Consider the following 23,395-nt stretch of genomic DNA (forward strand, 5'->3'; position numbering starts at 1 on the left):
CATACTCATGGAAGATGGAGAGGCCTGCAGGGGAGCGCCTGGCAGGGCAGGGCCATGCAGCGCCCTGGAGGTGAGCGGGGAAATCAAGTCAATACTTTACCAATAGCAGTGAGGCTTCTTAAGTACAGATGTTATGTGGGGGAAACTGTGAAAACATCCTGAAATATATCCAGATTTGGGAGTGATTAGCATGCGCAACTCTTTCTTTCAAGCCCACAACTGCATGTTTAGTAGGAAGCAACATTTTAAACCAGTTTGACCCCACCCTCCAAAAATGGGACCAGAGCAGTGCACACTCTGGTGCAAGAAAGCCATAGCCACACTCCACCAAGGCCACCGAACACTGAGGTGAATAATGCTCGAGTGTTAAAAAATGGTTGGCTCCACCGTCCTAGTTTAAATACCACAGGGGGTAGTGATGGCCCTACCCTAGAAAGTTGTTGGTTGCCATCCGATGGAAACTGGCTGTTTTTCACTTGATATTTTATGTTCTATACTTAGCAATCTATGATCCCCTTAGTATATTCTTACACCTCACACAATCACCAGAAAAGTCAAAAGCCTGTGAAATTGGGTGAAGCACAAGTAATTTGTTAGAAGAAAGGGTTTAAGCAATCTCATCGAACTCCTGGTCAGTGACAGCGGGAAGCGCCAACATGAAGGCTTAACAGGAGAGGGTGCGACTGTGATAATAAATGCCCTTCCTGCTCCCCCTGTCCCTCCCATTTCTCTTTGGCTTTCCCTGAAGCTAAATGACTGAGAAACTTCCTTCCTACACTGCTAAAATTTTCTCCTGAGAGCAAGACGTGCTGTAAATAGAAGAAAGCCTCTTTGTCAGCTAGCATGTCAGATGGGAGGTCTCTGGGATTAACCTCCCCGACTCTTCCGAAATAAACCAGCAAGATCATTCCACCGCCATAACAAAGGGCATTTAACCCAGGCCTCTCAGCATTCCCCTCCGAATGGACAAAGGTACAAAAATTTGTTAAGTCACTTATCCAATAGCAATAAGCATTCAATCATTTATTCCATAAATATTAACTGATAACCTGCAGTCCCCCAGGCAATCTTTGAGACATTGGGAATACAGCAATTAAAGACACAAGTCACTGTCCTTGTTTGTGCTTATCCTGGTCATGCTTATATTCCAGTGGAAAACAGAGACAATAAGCAAAAAAATAAGTAAAATATGTAGTATGCTAGGCAGTGACAAGTGCTGAACAGGAAGTGAAGCAGAAAATGTGGACAGAAATTTTGGGAAGTGGAAGTTGCTACTGAAATGTGGCCACAGAAGCCCTTACTGAGAAGGTGACATTTCAGTAAAGACCTGAAGGAAGTGAGGGAGCCAACCTGCCGACATCTTGGGGGAGAATACAGTGGAAAAGGAAACAGCTAGTGCAAAGGCCCTGAGGCAGAAGCACACCTGGGATGTCTCCCTGGGGGTCAGAGGGAACACAGCAGGAGTCGAGCTCAGAGAGGCCAAGCTGGGCAGATGGAGGGAGGACCTCAGGGGTGTCTGGCTCTTACTTCAAGTGAGCTGGTAGACCATTAGGAGGTTTTGAGCAGGATGATATGATGTAATTTATGTTTTAACAGGATCACCCTACTGCTATAATGAAAACTGACTAAATAGTGGCAGGAGGGTTGTCAGGAGGGATCAGGTACAAGGAAGGGACCAGTTATGAGATAACAGTCCAGCAGGAGATGAAGGTGACTTTGACCTGGGAGCAGATGGTAAGAAGTGGCTGCCATTCTATATATATGCGGAAGGCAGGGCCAACAGGGTTTGTTGATGGGCCAGGTGTGGGATAGGGCCAAGAGGAATCCAGAATGATGCTTGAGAGCTAGGCCTGAGCAATTTCCTTTCTTCCCTGTTTCTTGAACTGACATCTTTAGTTCAGCATGTCTAACCCTGAACTGTAGTATGTGCTATCTTCCCCACTATACTATGAGTTTCAGTTTTAGGGATTTTGTTCTGTTCCTACTAGTTTCTCTCCCATTGTACACAACACAGCATTGGTAACAAAAGATCCCTCAATTACTATTTATCAAATATGAAACTTATAGATACTAGAGATTAAAAATATATCTATATTTTGAATACAATATATCTGTATTTTTTATCCAATATGTCTGCAGACTCAAAGTCAAAAAGAAATGAATTTAGGCCTAAAATAATTCAGGGGATATGTCTGAATTTTAATAAAGAATGAAAAGAGTATGTGAGCTCTTAAATTTCTTCAGATAATTATTGCGGAAAGACAGCAATATAATATCTCTGGTATATAGCAAAGATTAACCAGGTAATATATTTTTAAAATTATATGAATTTATCTAAAAAATCCATTTACCCAACCTAATTGGATACTTTCATAACACCAGAATAATAATGGATTAATGATCTTTTCCAGGAATTAGATTATCTTTAGAAGCAAAGAAAGTAAAGAAATAGGCAGGTTACTTTCAGAATTAATTCTCAGTTAGTTACACAGAATTAAGACTTAAAGGAACACCTTCTATTTCACAGACCATCATTTAAAAAATGTCAAAAATCAAATTAAAAAAAATCATTAAAATAGAAAGGTAGCCAAGGTGCTAAGTTTAAAAGAGAATTTGCTAATTTGCTTTATCTTTCTGTAATTCAGTACTTTGTCCTTTGACTATGCTCTATGTACTACATGCCAGGGACAGAGGAGTTCTGGGTAGAGAATAAAGTGATGGAATAATTATGGAATTCTAATGAATGGCCAATATTAAATGTTACTGACAGATTATTGTTAAAATTCACCAAGAAAAATATTTGTGGAAATGTCCTGTAAACTGTAAAGGACCAACTACTGTCAGGCAAATATGATGATTATGGATTCAAAAGTCACCAAGGACATATCTTGTATATTACAGGTAATAGCAATGGAAGAACATTCTCATCCAAAGATCTTTTCCTTTTGGCTGCCCAGCTCATGTTCTTTATTGATATGGGATTGATGAAGGATGGTAATAGAATTATCCTCTGAAGACACTGCAGAATTACTTAGCAGCCTCTTTCTTCTTACCTAATATAAAAAGGGAAAACTCTGTGGACTGAAATATATTTCTTCATCAGGAGATTCTGGCATAGAAACATTGTAAACTGATGTTTCCTCTACTTCCATGAGGAAAAGTCAACACACTCAGATAGATCTGACTCAAGTTGCCAAGCCTGTAGTGATTTGGTAATAGAAAAAAGTAGAAAAAGAAGGCAGAACACACCATGTGAATGTACTGGATAATGCATATGTTCCTTATTCTTTTTATCCATCCAGTGGCCTTATTATCCATATTTTCATGGCATCTTTGGGGTTCATCAATGTTTTCCTGGGTTCAACCACCAAAAACCTTCTTTCCCAGCCATGACCAGTGTTTGGGCAGCAGCGGGCATCCTTCTAGTTCTTGGAACACAAGTGACCGAGCTATCAATCAAGTCCTGTTGCTATCTCATTTGGCATTGCTTCTTTCCAAGGACAATTTTGTCCTGGGGACAGGGCTGGGGCTGGCACGGGAATCTGGCTCTTGGATATTTTGTCTTCTGGTTACAATGCAAGATGTACCAGTTCAAACAGACAGGATAGTGTGGAACAGCAGGTGGAGGGGGCCCAGAGCAGGGCACAGGCAAGTGTCCTGTGTTCCAGGTGATTCAACATCACTGCGACCCTGTGCTTTACTACATAATCCATAAAATTATATCACCTTCGATTTTATGAATTATTTGTATGCATTTAGCCTAATGTATTTTTGATTGTTTTGGATGAGCACCAAGCAGTAATAATCAACTTTTAATTGTTCTACTTAATGCCTCATCTTTGGGCAAGTGGAATAATTATATATATAATTATTTTTTTAAATGATCCTTATAAAGATCTTGGAAATGATACTCAGAGGAGAAATAACATATAGTTGGAAAAGCATTAGTATTAATACGAGGAATTCTCTGTTTAATAATACTCATCCAAACAACTCATTCTAAAAAAAATCTACAAATCCAAATATCTGGGGGGAAAAGGGAGGTTTGGGTTGGGGCAGACTATGCCTCCCCCTTCCCCTGGCTTCACAGCTTGTCTTTTCATCTGCTAATTCATTAAAGAGAGGCTAGGCACCAGGGTTCTCTATCTTCTTCACCTTCAGATTGGTATATGGTTTGTTTGCCAGTCTTACTTTAGAAGTGCAAACATAAAACTCAACCTAGTAAAATAATTCACAGTTTGTTATAAGGACATTTCCTTGTAAGTGCCTTAAAAGATCCTGGGTTGTATAAAATCAATAGCTTCTGCACTCCTTCAACTAACATTTATTAAGCTCCTACTATGTACTGGGCCCAGGCATTGGGGTCATAGAATAGAAAGACAAACATTTCTATTCTAAAGATATCAGGAATAATGGGATAAGGGGGATGGGAGATGACTATGGAGCAAACTTCAAACACTGTGATCGTGGCTGTGGCAGAGATGTACAAACGTACTGACTGAGTGGGAACATAAAGGGGAGGCACTTCACCTGGACTCTGAAGGGGACAGGGATGAAGAGGGTTCCTGGGAGTTTGTCACCCGTGTTCTAAATTTGTAGAACATTAGTGGTAATTAAGTAGATAAAGAATAGATGTGGTAGGGGCTGTAATTTTTCTATGTAAATGAAAAGCATGTTTGTGGGCATAGAAGCACAAGAGGACAGTGAACTACAAATATACTGTTATGCCTGGAACAGGAGATGAGGCTGGAAAGGCAGGCGGGACTCAGCCTGAGAAACCAACCAGAATGGAGCCACACCCCTGCCCTTAACTGCCTAACCCAGGGAAAGGACACTCCTGATGGCTGCACTCTGTACCTGGCTCCCAGCTCCCAGCCGGAGGGACGGAGTATCAATCGCAGAAGGTCATTTGTGGGCTCCCAGTGGTTACTACTGCATCCTCCAGTTCCAGAACGAACCCACCAGGAAGGACAAAATTGTTACTGTTTGATGGAGTCATGGGAAACTTTGATGGAACGTGGTGTTCTCTCTTTGGATATCAACAGGGTGCCTGGTCAAATTTAATTTCCCCAAAAAAGATACAACTATAACCACAGCCAAAGACACAGGCTACTTGGTCAGACTATAACCCTCACATCTGAGGAGTCACTCTCTTGGAAAAGGGAAACAGCAAGGGAACCAGGGTGATCTGGGGATGATTTTAGAGTGTCCAGTCATTAGCTTTGAGGTTCTAGAAATATTCCATTTCCCATATTCTGCTATTAAAAATCAGGCCTCATTTCCCACCCTCCTAAGTTCATTCACACAAATGACTTATATTTTCAATGAGAACTAACTTTAGCTTCTATAAATCAAAATATATTGTCTACCATGCAAATTTTCTCACATATCATAGACTATTTTCATTGCCTCTAAAATATTTCCATTAAAAAAAAAACTTTAAGATGTAACTGAAATACACTAAGCTTTGTACACTTAGTGTTCCATTCGATTAGTTTTGACATTAGTATGCATCCTTGATACTGTCATCCTGATCAAGATAACAAGCACCCATGACCCCCAAAGTAGCCTTGTGTCCCTTTGTAATTTATTCCTCCCTCCATCCTGTTTCGTAGGCAATCAATGATATCCTTCCTGTCACTAGAGACTAGATAGCATTTTCCAGAATTTTAGAGAAACAGAATCACACAGTACGTGTTCTTTGGTTTTCTTTACTCACAAGCTCTTTCTCTATTTTTCAAGACATTTCTCTCATTTGGCTGAGGTTCAGTAAAAAGCATCATGATAATTCCATGGTGGTGTTTACCAGAGCATGGCCTGAGGACTACTTGCTTTATAATCATCCAGGTACTGGCTAAAGTTCTGATTTACGTCTTCCCCAGAACGCTGAAAGCAGGATAACCAGTGCGCTTAGGCACACTCAAGTGTGAGAATGAGCAGTTTCAGTTTAACCTCTAAGGGAATAACTATTACTGTACTTGGTCCAGCTTTGGTCTAAGTAGATGTTTTTTTCATGTCTTTCTACTGTTTTGTACAACCTGGGCAGGTCTTGGTCCTTTATGCCACAGCAGTTTACAGAGCTAAATATCTTTAAGACATAAATTGCAAGAATTTCCCTAGATCCCTTTGTACCACACATTTCCAAATGTGGTTTGGATTACGTTCCTGTGAAGAATATGCTAACTTCCCTTCCCTTGAGACCCTGCTATCAGTTTACAAAGTCCACCAAAGGGCCAGGTCTTGGGTGAAGCAAGTTCGCACTTGCCTCAAGTACAAAATTTATAGAGGTGCCAAAAAAAAACCACCACAAAAAACAAACCCTCAGTAATGCAGGTGAAACATATCTTTTAAAAAAATTAAAGAGAAAAAAATCCATGATGAACAAAATATCAACATTTAAAATAAAGTCAAGACCAGTAACAGTGCCATACTGAGTCTGAGACACAAATAAAAAACCAGTAATAGGGATCCTATCTTTAAAAAATTATTGTTATTTATATTTTATGATGAAGGTGGAATGCCTTACTCGCCTCGTCCTGGTCTTGGCCCGGGTCCACCCACCTCCCTCCGCCTTGACATAACTTCTCTGTCCCACAGGTCTTTTGCCATCCTGAAACCATCATTAGAATGTTACTCCTGGCTTAGAGTTTACAATGTGCTATGAACAATAAGAGCTACTTGGAAATACTCTAGCTAGACACATTAGTTGTTTCTGACTCTTTCCCTCACCATTAACCATGAGCACAGCCAATCCCAGACAAAGGCACGAACACTGGTCACCCATGGTCCTGAATTTTTTAAAGGGCCTCAACCAAGCACTCAAAATGGGATGTATTCATGCTGTATCTGATTACATGTGCCTTCAGTGTGAAACTGGACCCATCTGATCTAAATAGACACACACAAACCACAGTTCTGATTAATGTTACCATTTCAAACACGTACTGTACTTTTCATAGGAGCTAATAACACTTGAGAAAAATCAGAGCACAAGAATAATTTATATAATGAGTGGATTCCAACCAGACTGAAAATATGCCCAGAAACTGTTGGGTAGAAGGATGAGTGCATGCTTAAGTTGAATTGTGGGGAGAAATCGTGCCACATAAAGTACAACGTCACTCAGTACCCACAGGGGGCTGGTCCCAGGACCCTCCGCAGAGGCCGTGAGCTGAGGGTGCTCAAGCCCCTTTGTCAAATGGCATAGGATTTGCATAAAACCTGTGCACATCCTCCTTATACTTACATCATTTCTAGACTATTTTTAATACCTAATACAATGTAAATCATTGTAAATAGTCACTATACCATATTGTTTAGGGGGTAATGACAAGGAAAAAAAGTCTGTACATGTTCAGTACAGAGGCAACCATCATAGTCTTAACTACATAGCACATGCCAGCAGCAACATTAACATTTCTCCCCCCCCCGAATATTTTCAATCTGTTATTGGTAGACTTTGTGGATGTGGAACCTTTAGAAATGAAGGACCAACCGTGCCCAAGATTCCTACTCACTTTCAGAAAGTTCACTTGAATCTATCATTTTTTTCTCCAAGTGAAAGGACTTGTGTTTAGCTACTTATCGATGCATAGAAAGAATTAAGTTGCTACGTATAAAAACTTCAGAGGAACAATGGAATATTCGAGCCGGTGACAGATGGCGAATGCTGGTCTGCAGTGTGTCCTCCGTACACAGCACAGGCATTAGACCGCGCCAGGAACAAATTTAAAGTAAGTTTGTGATCGGTCGTCCTCATCAGCCACAAAAGCGCGGTGGAAACGGAGGATACAGGATTTGTCATCAGACAAAGCTGAAAGGAAACGTTCACTTCCGCTCCTTCCCAGCTGTCTGACCTTGGCCCCGGTCTGTGCCCGTCTGCTCACCTATGAGAGAGCCTGCTTTACAGGGTCACCACAGGAATGAAGTGGGACAAGCTTCACGGCGCACCTATCACAGGCCTGGCTGAGGGAGCCCAGATTAAATCGTAGCTGCTGTTATCACCACCACCTTCAGCACCACAGGCTTTATTAAGTGTTTGAAGGTTATCTGACCCTGGGACAGATCAATGATGGAGGTTTCCAGTGAAAGGAAGCAGTACAATTGCTAATAGTTTATGTGCGGTGTGGCTCTTGAAAAGCAGAGGGGCCCAGGTGTCCTGCTGAAGGCGGGGCCCATGCTATTTGTGTACATTTTCAATGCCAGGTACCTAAGTGTGAATGTTTCACTCTTAGAACAATTCCAGGGAAAAACTTTGAGTTGGGTGGTATCCCTTTAAAAAGAGGCTCTTTTCTGGCCAAATGAAGAGCAGCCGATCGCAGTCATGGTTACTATGTAGAGTTTTTGCTCTTGACATTTTAAAAGATCCAGAAAAGAGCTTCAAAAGTTCATCCAAAAGTGGATAGAAAGTAGGTGGTGGGAAGACAGGCTACGGGAGTTGGAGTCATTCACTCCAGACAAGAGAGGGTTTGACAGATTTCAAAGGTGTCAAGTGTTCGGACGCTGCTGCTGCTCTGCCACCTCTCATCTCCAGTGCACAAAGGACGACTTCCTATCAATACTTTGTCTTGGAGGGATGATTTCCCTTTGTGAAGAACAGAAGTCAGCCAGATGACCTTTCGAGATCTCTTCTAGCTCTAAGTCTGTGCACAAATACGAAAGCACAGACAGACACCTAGTTCATCAGTCTGGAGTGGTTTCCAGCTGTGTCCTGTTTAAAACGAGGTTGGGGCGGCCTGGTGAAGTAGAGGCAGTGGAGCCAGGGCTCATGCAGCGCTGAGTTTGAATCTCCCTCTGAAACTCATGACTGGGCAAGTTATAGTAATAAAAGAACACCACTCACTCGATTGTAGCACGAAATAATCCCTGCCTCCGAGGGTTCCTAAAAGGATTAATTTAACTAATGTTGGCAAAGCACCAAACATTTTGACTGGCACGTTATAGGCCTTGGATAAATAGAAGTTATTACTCTAGTTGGCTAAAAAATGGTTTGAATAGTTGACTATCACAAAAAAGAGCAATGCCACTCTGGTTATAGTTATATCACGCTAGGAAAATTGTAAACTCGAGTTAGCAGACTGATACTGCCTTGGCCCACAGAACCTACTCCGAGAAGGAATGTTTGAGGGGCAAATTATTAACCAGTTTGGTGCTATGAAGCAGAGGAAAATGACGGTGAGGTCTAAGACATCTTGCTAGGGATCTGGTCTCGCTTGCTGTCACCATAAAAATCAAATGAATTATTTCAAGTACATTTCCAAGTATAAGGAATATATCACATCTCGCTGACTTGTAATTCACACCAAGTATAGTAAAAACATCAGTCAAAAAACAGGTTGGCAAACCAAACTGATTGTTAGGAACGGCACAATTAGGATTTTTCTCCTTCCCAAAAGACATGAAGCTAAAAATGAAAGTCCTAAAGAAATTCAACAGCTTTCACATAGCAATGGAGTGCAATGGTGAGAGCCCTATACTGACTAAAAGAAAACTCCAGAAAAGGTAATTTTTCAGTGCTACATCAATGTGGTGTTACATTTTTAGCAATTACAGAAAGATGCTAGAGTCCAAAACAGAACAGCTCTGGTTTTTGCTTTTTACCAGTGGTGGGGTCTGCAGAAGGACACCTGGAGGCTGTGGAGAATCGGAAAAGACAGATGTACAAGATACGGACATGCGCGAGAGCTCGGCCAGAAACACGGAGTGCTTCCTGAAGCCCTTGTGTGTTGTTGCTCTGAGCATCAACACTTGGCTTGGAGAGCGTATCCTGTTTCCATCAAAGGGGGAACTGGTTACAGTTGATAGAACCAAACACCACAGACCAGGGAGCAGAACAATGCTCTTTGAACTGATGGAGTCACATGAAAAAGCTGCTTGTTTTTGTTGGTGGATAAGAACAGGCATGACAAGTTGTAAAACGACTCCAGACACATCAGGGAAGGAGCTGGCTAAATGTAGATGCCTGTCAATATTAGATCAATGAAGGCTATGCTGCCATTAAATCAGTCCTAAGCAGGACTCTCACACGATAATGAAGCAGCCTTTACATTTTCAGCATACAACTTTTACATTGTGGACCCAAGTTAAAATTCATTTTAAAGGCATCAATTTCAAGTGGCAACAGACCAATGAGGTGTTAACCAGCCTACAGAAACAAAACCCAGTACTTCAGTAAGCCCACATTTAGGCATTTGAAAAAGACCATGTGTATCCTTTGCTTCAAGTCATCATTTTCTTATGTTTCCTAAAAACCACAGATTTTACAAATGTGATTGCATAGCACTTATAAGCAGGTTCATTATTTTGTGTGTGTGTGTGGAATTATTGGACAAAAAAAACCTAACACAGCAACTAAGATAAAAATTAAGAATGTCATGGGAAGAAAAAACAACAAAGCAGGAAACTAAGAAGAAAAGTATCTATGATGCTGAATATTAAGTTCAAAAGTTCTTGTTAATAAAAGTTTTTGTTACATTAAAATTAATGTTTCACTTTCAGATGCCTCTTTCTGTGTTCCCTTGAACAAACTTGTCAAAATCGCAGATTCTTTCAGTATGTGAATGACCTCTCAGCAATGGGCAAACCCTTCCAGTGGTTCACTCAGTCTTTGAGACCACTTGGTTAAAGCCAACACAAGTGTACCCAGAGGCTTGCAGAGAGCTGCTGGCTTAAAGAAACGGAGATAGCTTTCAGAAAAGCTTATCCCAACACCAAGGAGTAACTCCTGTGTTTGAGTATTTAAATAACTCAATGCTATGAGGTAACATCATGTTTGATGTTAACGAGGGAACTGATCCACGAGACCTAGATTCCAAATTTAAAATGAAATGTGTTAATTTACAATTAAGGGGTAAAAAAAAACCCTCCTTATCTGGACTTCGATAACTATAACACATTCCCTAAGATAGCCTTTGAGAAAGTTAGAATCACAAAGAGCCTATCGGAGTTAGGGTGGCAAGAAGCTTCTAAACGCTTTAAGGTACTCTCACCTGTTCCTACTCATGTTAACGTCCTTTTAGACTCACCTTCCCTTCCCCGGACTTTCTCTTCTTCATTTTCTTTTTTTTTTAATGAAAAATACATATTAATGCTTCAGTTCATTTTGGACATGTGCCTTGTGAAGGACTTCAGAGATATTTTGCTTTCTTTTAAAAAATGACCTTCACATAAAAGTAATAGACTTTCCAGATAACAAAGCCCAAAGCAAATAACATCAAGCTGCAAATATAGTCATGCAAAGGCCAAAGAGACCTTCAGAAGTGGGGTGGCCACACACTAAGCAAACTTAAACCATTTTAACAGAGGCAAATAAAGCATTATTCAGGAAAACAGCAATCCAAGCTGCCCAGGGCTGAGAGCACAAAAGAATCCTGTCTCGCAAACATCCTAGTTTAACGAGCACTCTGGTTGTTTTCAGTCAAGTGCTTCCTGGGAGGGACAGGGTGGAGAGGCCCACTGCTTTTCTTGACAACAGGAAACTGTGTCATTTTGTTGTTGTTGTTGGGTTATTTTATTTTATTTTTGGTCTTTTTTTAGACACAGTGCGGAATCCAACACATTTCAAGGCCCTATGAAGTGGTTTCTGTTGCTTTTTGAAGCCACTGCGGGTTTTTGGAAGGGAATTGTAGTCAAGCTCAACACCGCCCCCCCCCAACTAGTCCTGGTTTACCTGCCATATGCAAAACGCCTGTCTTTGTGATGATCGCCAAAGGTATCCCAAAGCCTGAGAGAAACACTCACTTCATCAACCACATCCCGGGAACGTTCCAAGACCTGCAGGAGAAAGACAACATCCACGCTCAGTGCCATTCAAAGGCTCCCAGGAGGAGGTCTGGGTCAGCGCCCCTCAATGCCCATCTGACTCGCCTGCTTTTAGTTTTCTCATTCCACCTAACAGGACTTAAACTAAGCCTAGAATCCTGGAATCCCAGGATTCAAACCACCTCATTCAGGATACCAGAGCCACATTCCCAAGTTTGCATTTTGTTTTTGCTTTCTCCTGTGGCACTCAAAACGTGAGTTTTCTTTTGAATGCACTGATTGCCCCTCCCCTCTTTTAAAATCAGACTGGCAGTGGCGATGATGCGCCCCGAGGATTCTAAAGAAACTCTGTACATCTCACCTCCTGGCAGACCCGGTACTGGTCAATCGCCCACACGGTTGGTACGTGGGTGGCCAGCAGCTGATACTGCGTCAGCGTCGTGTTACACGCTCTGGCACAGATCAAGCGGGTCTTCCCCACGGCGTTGTCTCCCACCACCACGCACTTGATAGTTTCGACGTTGGGTCTTTCGTAGTCCATGTCAGTTTCCATTTATACAATCCTGTAAGAAGAGGGCGGACACCACGTTAAAGACACCGGGCTTTCCAGGGCAAGGACTGGAGGGGTTCAGGCAGTCTGCTCTTTGTCCAGAGACTCAGAGAAGGCGCCCGAGCAGAAGCATGAAGTTTGGAAGTTTTTACTAAGCCTAAGTGAAACTTGAGTTTTCTTTTTATATCTCACACACGTACAAAAACACCAGATTGTTATTTTGACCCCAAGCGGTTTATTTCAGTTAACATGTTATTTTCTCCTTGGTTCTCTCTAAATACAACCTGCCTACTGGATACCCATCCAGAGGAGTCAGGGCTGCTGGGACACTTTTAGAGCTCACCAGCTGCTCATGTGGACTCGCTAAGAGAGCTCATCACCTGCAGGCTTGACCTTAGACATTTGGGCCTAAGCGGCCTTGGCAATACTAGCGTCCGTACTAGCAGAGTCTTCCAATGATTCCACATCTCCCATTGGAAAGCAGTTTTTTATAGGTTCTGAACTCTCATGGTGACTTAGAGGAGACTCAAACGTTCAAGCAGAAAACACCACCCACCATTCCTAAAAAGTAAATTGTAAGGCTGACACTGCTACGTTAATAAAGTTCACTTATATTTATATTTATCCATTTATTGGTTTTTATTAATCAAATTCATTAAAAAATACATATTCCCAAGAGGGGCACCATTAAGCAATATATATTTTATTCTCCTCCCTTCTGTGGTTTCATCAAGAAATTCTGGAATATTGGGTAAAGAATGATTTTCGCAGGATAAGGAACTACTTTGGAATCTTTCCGAAACCATTACAAATAGTTTAAAGAGAGTTGCTGGGTCGGGGGCTCGGAGGATGAGGAAAAGCTGCTGCCATAAAGTGTGGAGAAGAACTGACTCCTGGAAGCAGCTGGATGGACGGCGAACCATTTTAAGATTTTAATATTTAAGCTTTTAGTGAATTGTAATTGCCCTTTAGGGGAAGTCTACTGTCCCACTGAGAAAACTGGTTAGATGCTCATTTTTAAAGAGTCCGTAATGTTTCAACAGTCATAATGGGAAAGAGACTGTCGGACCTAATACATAATGGGGACTCAATAATTGAACTGATTTGGCAAAAATGATCATTTGCATAATATGGGATTAAGAGTATAGCAGGGGAGATAGAAGGAAGGACATTAAGAAGAATGCTTTTTCACAGTTAGGACCATCTGAAATGAAACTGTCTCCTGCACCACCGTCACAGGAGGTGGTAAACCAGGGGCTGGAGCACCGTGTGATAGGAGTGGAGGGATTCAAGGAAGAGAAGTGTGCTGAGGTTAGGATCCGGGCTGCACAGTGGAGAGGCTTAAAATAGATAGATATTTGCCACCCATTTGGCAAATGCTGTAATGAAGGTTTTGGGTGGCAAAAGAATCTTAAGCAAATCTCCAATTCTGAGGGTCAGCCAGGTGTGGTAACTCCTAATATTTATCTCTTTAAAAATCTAGCCTTGATTCTCTAGTTCCCTATTTTACTGGTTCCCTATTCAATAGTATAATATGACAAAAGCACGACTTTGGCATTAGATCAGCGGGTCTTAAGTACCAGCCAGAGAACAGTTAGCAATGTCTGGAGACACTTTTGGTTGTCACAATAGGGTTGGGGGAATGCTACTGGTCTCTAGTGGGCAGAGGCCAGAAACATTGCTAACACAGTAGAGTGCCCAGTACAGCCCCACAGCCAAATGTCATAGGGCAGCCCCCAAACGCCGTAGCGCCGAGGCCGAGAAACTCCCGCCTTAGCTGGGTGTGATTCTCAACCCTAGTCTCCGCATTTCCCAGTCATTTGACTTTGGGCACGTTATCTGCCCTTTGGGAGGCTCGGGCTCCTCATCTGGGAGGTAGGAATCCCCTAAGGTTGTTGTCAGGATTAGGTGAACCGGTGTTTTCAGTCCCTGGTGCCACACCCAACACACGGATGACTTCAAAAATTATAATCATGGTAGTGAAGATGAAAGTCTTTAGATGACAACAAAATTGAGTCAGGTGGAGGGTCAGAATTAGATGAATAATTCCAAGGATCTATAAAAAGGCTACATTCTAGCAGAGCAATTAAAGGCTTAAATCCCCTAAAAAACAAGGAAATATATACAACATGGAGCATATTCTGGGTGGGAGGATGATACAGTTAACTAAAAGACAACAGAGTTAAGAAAGTAACTTCCTATTTTTAGGAGGTATTTCTGGGTTCTGGGATGAGAACGGTAATGCTCCTTAACAATCTTTGATACGTTTCCAGCGATATTAGCTTGGGGTAACCTGCACCAGGAAATCAGGTTCCGTTCGGAGCCTCACACTCTGGAAACTGAGATATATTATTCCGAGTGCCCTATGTGCAGGAAAACCTTACTCTTTTGGGAGTGTATTTTTCTTTCTTTCTTTCTTTCTTTCTTTCTTTCTTTCTTTCTTTCTTTCTTTCTTTCTTTCATTTTACAAATAGCTCGTTAGCTTTTTTTTAAACTTTTTTTATTGATTATGCCATTACATTTGCTCTATTCCCCCCTCCATTCCCCTCCACCCTGCATACCCCCCCCACCATTTCCCCCTTTAGTTCATGAACACGTGTCTCAAATTCTTTAGATTCTGTATTTCCCCTGCTATTCTTACCCTCCCCCTATCTATTTTCTATCTACTGTCTATGCTACTTATTTTCTGTACCTTCTCCCCCCTTCCCCTCCTCCCACTCCCCTGTTGCTAACCCTCCACATGATCTTCATTTCTATGGTTCTGCTCCTGATCTAGCTGTCCTCTTAGTTTGCTTTTGTTTTAGGTGTGGTTCTTAATAACTGTGAGTTTGCTGTCCTTTCACTGTTCATCTTTTTTTATCTTCTTTTTCTTAGGTAAGTCCCTTTAACATTTCATATAATAAGGGCTTGGTGATGATGAACTCCTTGAATTTGGTCTTATCTGAGAAGCACTTTATCTGTCCTTCCATTCTAAATGAAAACTTTGCTGGGTAGAGCAATCTTGGTTGTAGATCTTTGGTTTTCATGACTTGGGATACCTCTTTCCAGCCCCTTCTTGCCTGTAAGGTCTCTTTTGAGAAATCCGCTGACAGTCTGATGGGGACTCCTTTGTAGGTGACTGTCCCCTTAGCTCTTGCTGCTTCTAGGATTCTCTCCTTCATTTTAATCTTGGCTAATGTAATGATGATGTGCCTTGGTGTGTTCCTTCTTGGGTCCAACTTCTTTGGTACTCTCTGAGCTTCCTGGATTTCCTGGAAGTCTATTTCCTCTGCCAGATTGGGGAAATTGTCCTTTATTATTTGTTCAAATAAGTTTTCCACTGGTGGCTGTGCCTTTCCCCCTTCTGGTACCCCTATAATTCGGATGTTGGAACGTTTATTTTTTTTTAGCTAATTAAAATTCAGAGAGCCAAATCCCTAAAATTTGGTGAATGCTTGAATTTAGTGAAAATTGAGACACAGCACAAAAAATATAATTGGTTTTATTGCTGCCTTGCAAACTGTCTCTGATAACAACCCCCAAAGAGGAAACCCCCCAATAATTTGAAACATGGCCGCTTTGGTGGAATAGCTGTGTAGCTTTTACAGGAGACTACTTACCCTGAGGGGACCACAGCCCTCCTAGTTTTGTATCCTGGCTGTGATTACAAAAATGTCACTATTTATTTATAGACGCATCTCATGCGCAGCCCTAAAAAAGAATTTCTGTGTCAAAGGTGAGCATAACATCTGTGAGTCTTCTAATCTCCAGCAATCTGCTCAAAATCGAGGCGACCGCCAAAGGTGCTGAACCTTGTGCCAAGGGAACAAACAGCATTCAAGGGAAATAAAAGGCAGAACAGACATCACAATCCTGGGCACTCGCTTTACACATGGGATGTTGAGGAAAGGTTTTCTGGACTTTTGAATACGGAAGACCTTTCCGTGTGTGTGTGTGTGTGTGTGTGTGTGTGTGTAGAAAGTTATTCTGTTATAATCTAAACAGCATTTCAAGGGCATGAAATTACAGCCAAGGGTGTAAACTCATACTACACATATATGGTTGCAGACTGACTGTTCATCTGTTACACATAAACAAGTGAACATTAAATTATGGTAGCAATTATGAAAATGTGCAATATTATTTTTCTTGTTACAGGCTCTAATTTATTCATATCTGGTACTCTTATGGTTGAATGAGCTCTTGGGACCATCTGGATAATGGCTATCTGGTTTCTAATCTTTATTTACCCAGAATGAGAGTAATAAATATTATTCATGTAGCACTATTAATAAATTTCACCACCATAAATCCTGCAGATCTGTGCAGATACCCTTTTGCCTTTAGATACACAGCTGGGGAGACCAAAAAGGTATCAAGAAAAAGAAAACCTAGAAAAACTGACATTGGTAACCTGCTACTATGGCAGCTCTGTAGTCTTCTTATTCAAAATGGACTTGAACTTCATGTCATACTTTCACTGAATCCTTAGGACATAGATGCTGAAGTTAAAATAACTGAAGAATCTACGTGCATACTCTGGAAATCAGAAGTGGCAGGTTTGTTTGAAAACTGGCAAGTGAGCAAGACAGCATGGGGGCTGGCATGCGAGGGACCTGGTGAGGTGGTGCAGGGTGGGCTGCTGCTCTGGGCACTAGTGCCCACCATCCAGAAGGCTGAGGCCGAACACGGGGGTCATGATCCTCTGGCCATCAAATTACCCCATTGGACTTTATTGTCCCACATCTGCCTGTGCCATCACTGTCGTCATCTCCTGAACTTCAGGTCCCTCCTCCACATTCTCCATCAACTCGGATTTCTTGTTGTGGCTACAGGATGATGCACCGAACCCCCTACCCTCACAGTTTCTTGACCTTTTCAACACCTGTGATACCTGCCACACTCTACGTGAGCCCATCATACTTTGGTCATGTGCTGCATGCTGTTGTCATCCAGAAACATTGTGCCTCTTGTGCTAGATGAACTGTGGCCACTGCGGCAACTCCCATCATCTATTTCCCTTCCTCTCGAATTTGCCTCGTGACTGACTGGAGAAACTCAAAAGAATGTGATGCTGTGTGAGCCCAGGGCCCTCACTACCTGCATGCTGTTGGAATGCTGTCGTGAGACCATCATCTAAGAAAGCCGGCCTTGCCTAGTAGAGGATGAAAATTCACAGTGAGAGCAACTGAGGCAGCCCTGCCACTGGCCTCACCAAATGCCACATAGTGTAAGGCATCTTGGATCTTCCAGCCCAGCTGACTCTCCAGCTGAATGTAGCTTTATGAGGGAGTCTGGGTGAAGCCAGCTCAGAAGTCACCTAGCCAAATCTCAAAGAATCAGGAGAAGAGATTGTTGTTTTAAGACGCCAAGCTTTGGGTGATCTGTTATGTAGCAAGAGTTAACTGAAACATACCCATGGAAAACCTGGCTGCATACCCATGGAAAACCTGGCTTGGAAAATCCAGCACATTGCCACCTCCATTTAAAAAAAAGTCAGGTTATAGGCCCCTGATATTGGGGCCTGATATGAATGGATGATGTTTTCTCTTCACATCACCTTCAACACCTTGTACTGCATGTGTGGTAGGCAGAATAATGGTCCCTCAGATATGTCCATGTCCTAATTTCTGGGACCTACAGGGGGACCTTACACGGCCTGAGGGGATTAGGGTAGCAGGTGAAATTAAGGTTGCTAATCAGCTGACCTCACTATAAGGAGATTATCTTACATTTTTAGGGAAGGCCCAACACAATCACAAGGGCACTTGAAATGTAGAGGAAGGAGGGAGAAGGTCAGAGTCCAAAAGGAATATGAAGATGCTAGACTGCTGGCTCTGGAGATGGAGAAAGGGCCAGAGCTAAGGAATACGGGGGACCTCTAGACGATGGAAAAGGTGAGCAGCCAGCTCCTCCCCCGGAGCCTCCGGAAGGAACACCGTCTGCCAACACCTTCACTTCCGCCCGGGGAGAGCCATTTTAGATTTTTGAAACCCAGAACCATAAGATAATATATTTGTGCTGTCTAAAGCCACTACATTTTTGGTACTTTGTTACTTCAGCAATAGGAAACTAGTATAGCAGGATTTAGCCACACAAATGACTGCCCAAATTCTAAATGTTTGCTACCGCAGCACCTTTACACGTATTTCCTCTCCTAACCCTCTACCATTCCTTTTCTGCCTGGCAAGTTCTATTCATTCCTTAAACCTTACTCAGATATTACCTCCTCTAAAAGGCTTCCCTAACTGCCCCACCTCCACACACACTAATTTACTTTCTCTTCGGTACTAATAAGTGAAGCAATCACAAAGATAAACACACACACATACACACCCATTTCCCCCTATATTAGCAAAGCATGGAATGGAGGTTTGTGAACTTTTTATTTTTCCTGGGGTATATCCTCAAAGTGCCTGTCTCGTGCATTTAACGAATCATCACGTGTTTCTGGGGATGCTACTGTGTGCTGGACTGCGTGGAATATATGAGTATGCAATGCCCCTCTTTGTCAAGCTTTCTCAGACTGCCCAGTCTGGGCCATAGGCCCCCCGGTTTGTGACTGCCTGCCAGGGCCAATCATGGGCGAAACAGTGACATAGATGTGACCGCGGCTGCTCTGGTTTCCTCTTCAAATCATTTCCCTTCCTGTGGTGGAACTTCATCCCCACCTCTGTCCTTGAGATAATGGCCTTCGTGGTCTCCTGTTCCTCTGTTAAGAGGCTCTCAGAAGGTGCCAGACACATTCACTCCCTCAGTCACACTACAGCTAGATGACTGTCAAGGAGTCCTGTCCCATAATTCATAATTCAGGGACACTGTGGCTGATGAAACACAAGATATTTCTGATTGCTCCAGAGATGGGCACCTTGGTATAGAGCCACTGTTTGAATTCGGGTGAGGCGTGAGTCCCTTCTAACACTGGAATTTCATACATCAGGGAGGCTGGGCAGAAAAATGTTTATCATTGGTCTAAGACATCTCATCAAGCACCTCCTAATTGCTCTGAATCACCCTATCATTGGAATACGCTACCCTTTACTATCACTTTTGCTGTGTTTCTTGTTATATTTGCTATTTTAATTAAGGCATGGTGGGCAATCTTCTTTTTTTTTTATGGGGTTGAAGACGTTTTTATTTTTAGGTTTATTTATCCAGTATTTTAGGTTTATATATTATGTATTTATTTTTAGGTTTTATTTTTTATTTTTTTAATATATTTTATTGATTATGCCATTACAGTTGTCCCATTTCCCCCCTTCATTCCCCTCCACCCTGCACACCTGCTCCCACCCACATTCCCCCCTTTAGTTCATGTCCATGTGTCCTAAATTCTTTAGCTTCTACATTTCCCATTCTATTCTTGCCCTCCCGCTGTCTATTTTCTACCTACCATCTATGCTACTTATTATCTGTACCTTCTCCCCCTCTTTCCTCCTCCCACTCCCCTGTTGCTACCCCTCCATGTGATCTCCATTTCTGTGGCCGGAGATGCCACGGACCCTCCCAGAAATCTTCTTAAAGACAAAAATCTAAAGTCCACGGATTGGCCTTGTACTTTTAGTTCTGCTCAGCTACTCAGGTAGACAGTTAGAGCAATGTTACCGCACAGCCACTAAAGTTTCTCATCCTTCAGAAAAGCATATAATCTGAGCATGAAGAAATACCTTAATGTGTTTATTAAAAAATACTAGTGGAACAAAAAACTGGGAATTTTATATTATCGACAGAAACAAAAGGGAAATGTTAAGAGTTGCATAATAACTCTAGCCAACAGCCAAGTTTCAGCTGTGCAGATTTCATTATTCTGAGCTCTTAATCACCAGTGCTAGGCAGGCAGGAGCTGCTTTATGCATAATATAAACATCTCAGCTGGAAGGGAGAATGGGCCCAGGGCTGGGAGAGACTCAGGCAGGGCTGGGTTGGGCTTCCCTAAATCAAGACTTCACAGAAGTATAGCTCTAGGTTGAAATCGCCTTTCATCATTCAAATCAACACTATTTCTTTTCAGTTGAATGTTTTGATTAAAACAGAAAACAGAGGAGATTAAGTAACAGAAAGGACACTACACAGAAATCCAGGAATGCAGATAATACAGATGCGCTTTTTTTAAACATTCACTCATCATCTGCCAGAGCCCTGTGTTAATGGAGACCTACACAAGATCACGCTCTCTCTAGTGTTTTTTAAAACTCAATGTCAGTGAGGGAAGTGAGCCAGGATTAGATGAAAACTTTCTATCTATCCATTGCGACTTAACAAATGTTGCCCCAGTTAAAAAATAAAGAACAGCCCTGGCTAGTGTAGCTCAGTGGATTGAGCATGGGTTGTGAACCAAAGAGTTGCCAGTTCGATTCCCAGTCAGGGCACATGCCTGGGTTGTGGGCCAGGTCCCCAATACGGGACGTGTGAGAGGCAACCACACATTGATATTTCTCTTTCTCCTTCTCTTCCCCTCTCTCTAAAAATGAATAAATAAAATCTTTAAAAAAATAAAGGACAGATAAAAAAATTAGCTTAAAAAAGCATAAAAATTCCAGGATAGGTTTCAAAACCACCACAAGCAAACCGTGTGGTGTACTCTAAGCACGCTGGCTGTCTACCTTCATCTGCAAGTATGCCCCGTAACCTCCCCTTCGATGACTTTACTTTTGCCATTACTTCTGCTCAGATGGCCTTTCTCTTGACCCTGATCCTGGACCTGTCCTCCACCTTTAGGACTCAGGCAGTCTTAATTAGTTAAAGAAATACAGATTGAGCACTTAGTGGGTGCCAGGCCTACAGGTACACAGCAGCGAATAGGCCAGGTGTAGTGCTTGCCCTCAGGAACCTCACAGTCAGGTGGGGAGAGACAATTGAACAGGAAGATGCAATCCTACATCTGTTAAGTTTCTTGAAGAAAAAAAACACAAATGGGTGTTATGGGAGAAAATAATGGGTAGGGTCTTGCGGGGAAGCCCCATCTTCCTACTGTTGGACGAATGAGAAGGGTCTGGCCACAAGATGGGAAAGAAGCAGGCCCAGAAAAGCGGGAATGAGGGGATCTGGTGAAATGAAAGGCCGGGAAGGCAGGCGGGGCCAGATCACACACTGCCTTTTAGGCCACAGTCAGGAGTTGGATTTTATTCTAGATGAAAATAAATGGATTTATTCTCACATCAGTGAGAAGCCACTGCATTGCTGTAGGCAGAGGAGTAACAGGTTCCGACTTGCTTTTGAGAAGTGTCACGGATACCCTGAGACTGCCGTGTGGAGAGCCCGCTGCAGGGCAAGCAAGCGGCGGCAGGAGGACCAGGTAGGAAGCTCTGATGCACTCAATGCACTTAAAACACACTCCCTTTATACTGTGTTTATGGCATTCCCATTTGTAATATTAATAATTGTGCTTATACGTATTTCCCTTTCACGCCACCAGGATTATACATTTTTGACAACAGAAACTGTTAGTCACCGTTAAATCCTCAAACGTTTCCGTAGTGCCTTGGCCATATGCGGCTTTCAGTAAACATTATTTCAATAGAATATAAAAATACAGCCACTCCTCCCTCCTCAGGAAAACTTCCACCTGGGGCTGGCAGAGAACTTGCACTCGGCTGTCTCTGATGGATGATCATTAAGCCTGTGGCCTCGAAAACAGTGGCATGTGGCTAAGCCTGCAGTGGGTGAGAGGAACACCTTGAGGGACATCTGTGTGACTCATCATGAGAGTGGTGTTTGACAGATGGCATCGCACCAGCCATGGCTCCTCATCAGGAAAAGCATCAGTAACCATGGGAACCACCAGGGAGCAAGGCCCGGGCCCCTTCACCAAACGGAAAGGTGGGGCAGGGGAGAGGTCTGGCAGGAGTGCTTTAGGGCCAGATCTGATTCAGAAGAAGAAAAGGAAGTATCACGTATTGCACGTTGGTACCTAGAATCAATTTATGAATCTTAACAGCATTTACATATAAGGGCCTTACAGAATTCTCATCCACTTTTAGACTTTAACATGCTAACTGAAAAAATTCCTGATGCTTTTCGGTGAGCCACGACTTGGCTAAAGGAAAAGGGAAAAAGGCAGGTGCATGTATCCACCACATACAAAGAACAATTATAATTGAAATGAAAGTGATTCTTGCATGAGGGAGTTCAATCTATGCCTGCAAGAGCCACATCATGATAAGCAATCAGCTGGACTTCAAGGCTTTGGATCCCCCTCTACCCACGTCTCACTAAAATTAACCTCAGATATCAGAATTCATGACAGTACCAGAAGCTAAGGATAAGGAGCAACCATATACCAGAAATGTGAAGGATTTCTGCCAAATTCATTTCTATGGAGCCAAGTGAGAAGGTCCCTGGAGACCAGCAGACAGCCCATTTCCACAGGGAACAGAGTTTGCCTGGGCAGTAAGCAGGATGCTGTTCAGGATAGATGCCCATAATATACAATTATTACATTGTTATAATGATAACTGCTTGACATGGGACAAGGGTGGAAAGAGTAGGTTGTGGAGCCACTGAAAAGCCATTAGGAAACCAGTATACTGCCATGGGCAGGGAACAGCCCCAGTGATTGTCCCTTGCTTACAATGGACCAGACAGACAGCATGGAGCATGGAAAAGACTCTGGTTTTGCTTTCTCCAGCCTGTTCAACCATGCCATTTCAGCTTTGACATTGCAGCGGGAGTGACTGATCTTGTGACATTAATGTGAGAGGGAGTGGGGCGAGGGCGTGCAACCTCTAAGACTGAACACTTGTACATCTTCGGTGATGAAATTACTCATCTTTGTCCTTATCTCACCTTCCAAAGTTCTTTCAAACTGTACCGCACTGAATAGCTTTGCTTGTGCACTCCAGAGCTGGGCTGGCTCCTGGGTCACTATGGAGCCCCACCTTGGCCTCTGACAGAACCTTAGGTTATCCAGGCATTTGGAATATACTTTGCTCTTTGGTCAAAATGAATCCTTTTTTAAAAAAATATGAATTGAATAAACAGAGGCCATTCAACATATGCTCTATTAAAAACCCTGACACATAGAAAAGGACAAGCAATTAGATAAAGATACAGAGGAAATGTCTATTGAAGTAGATATACTATAAGAAACAGCAGAAGAAAAATTTA

The 23,395-nt window shown here is 42.5% G+C and overlaps 1 protein-coding gene across 11 annotated transcripts in view; it reads right to left on the reverse strand.

Moving 5' to 3' along the window:
• Positions 1–23,395, reverse strand: part of RHOBTB1 (Rho related BTB domain containing 1) — a 114,905-nt gene that overhangs the window by 26,857 nt on the left and 64,653 nt on the right. For 10 of the 11 annotated variants that reach the window (XM_053663879.1, XM_053663878.1, XM_053663882.1 and 7 more), the window contains 2 exons: positions 12,122–12,323; positions 11,669–11,772 (listed from right to left, as the gene is read on the reverse strand). In XM_053663879.1, coding sequence (XP_053519854.1) covers positions 11,669–11,772; positions 12,122–12,313 — 296 coding nt within the window. In that variant the 5' untranslated portion in view covers positions 12,314–12,323. Of the gene's footprint in view, positions 1–100; positions 159–11,668; positions 11,773–12,121; positions 12,324–23,395 lie in introns of those variants that run through there. The other variant, XM_053663883.1, reaches the window with a different exon arrangement.

The sequence above is a fragment of the Artibeus jamaicensis genome, unplaced genomic scaffold (assembly GCF_021234435.1).
Source record: "Artibeus jamaicensis isolate MK-2021 breed Jamaican fruit bat unplaced genomic scaffold, CSHL_Jam_final contig_332, whole genome shotgun sequence".
In the NCBI taxonomy this organism is placed as follows: Eukaryota; Metazoa; Chordata; class Mammalia; order Chiroptera; family Phyllostomidae; genus Artibeus; species Artibeus jamaicensis.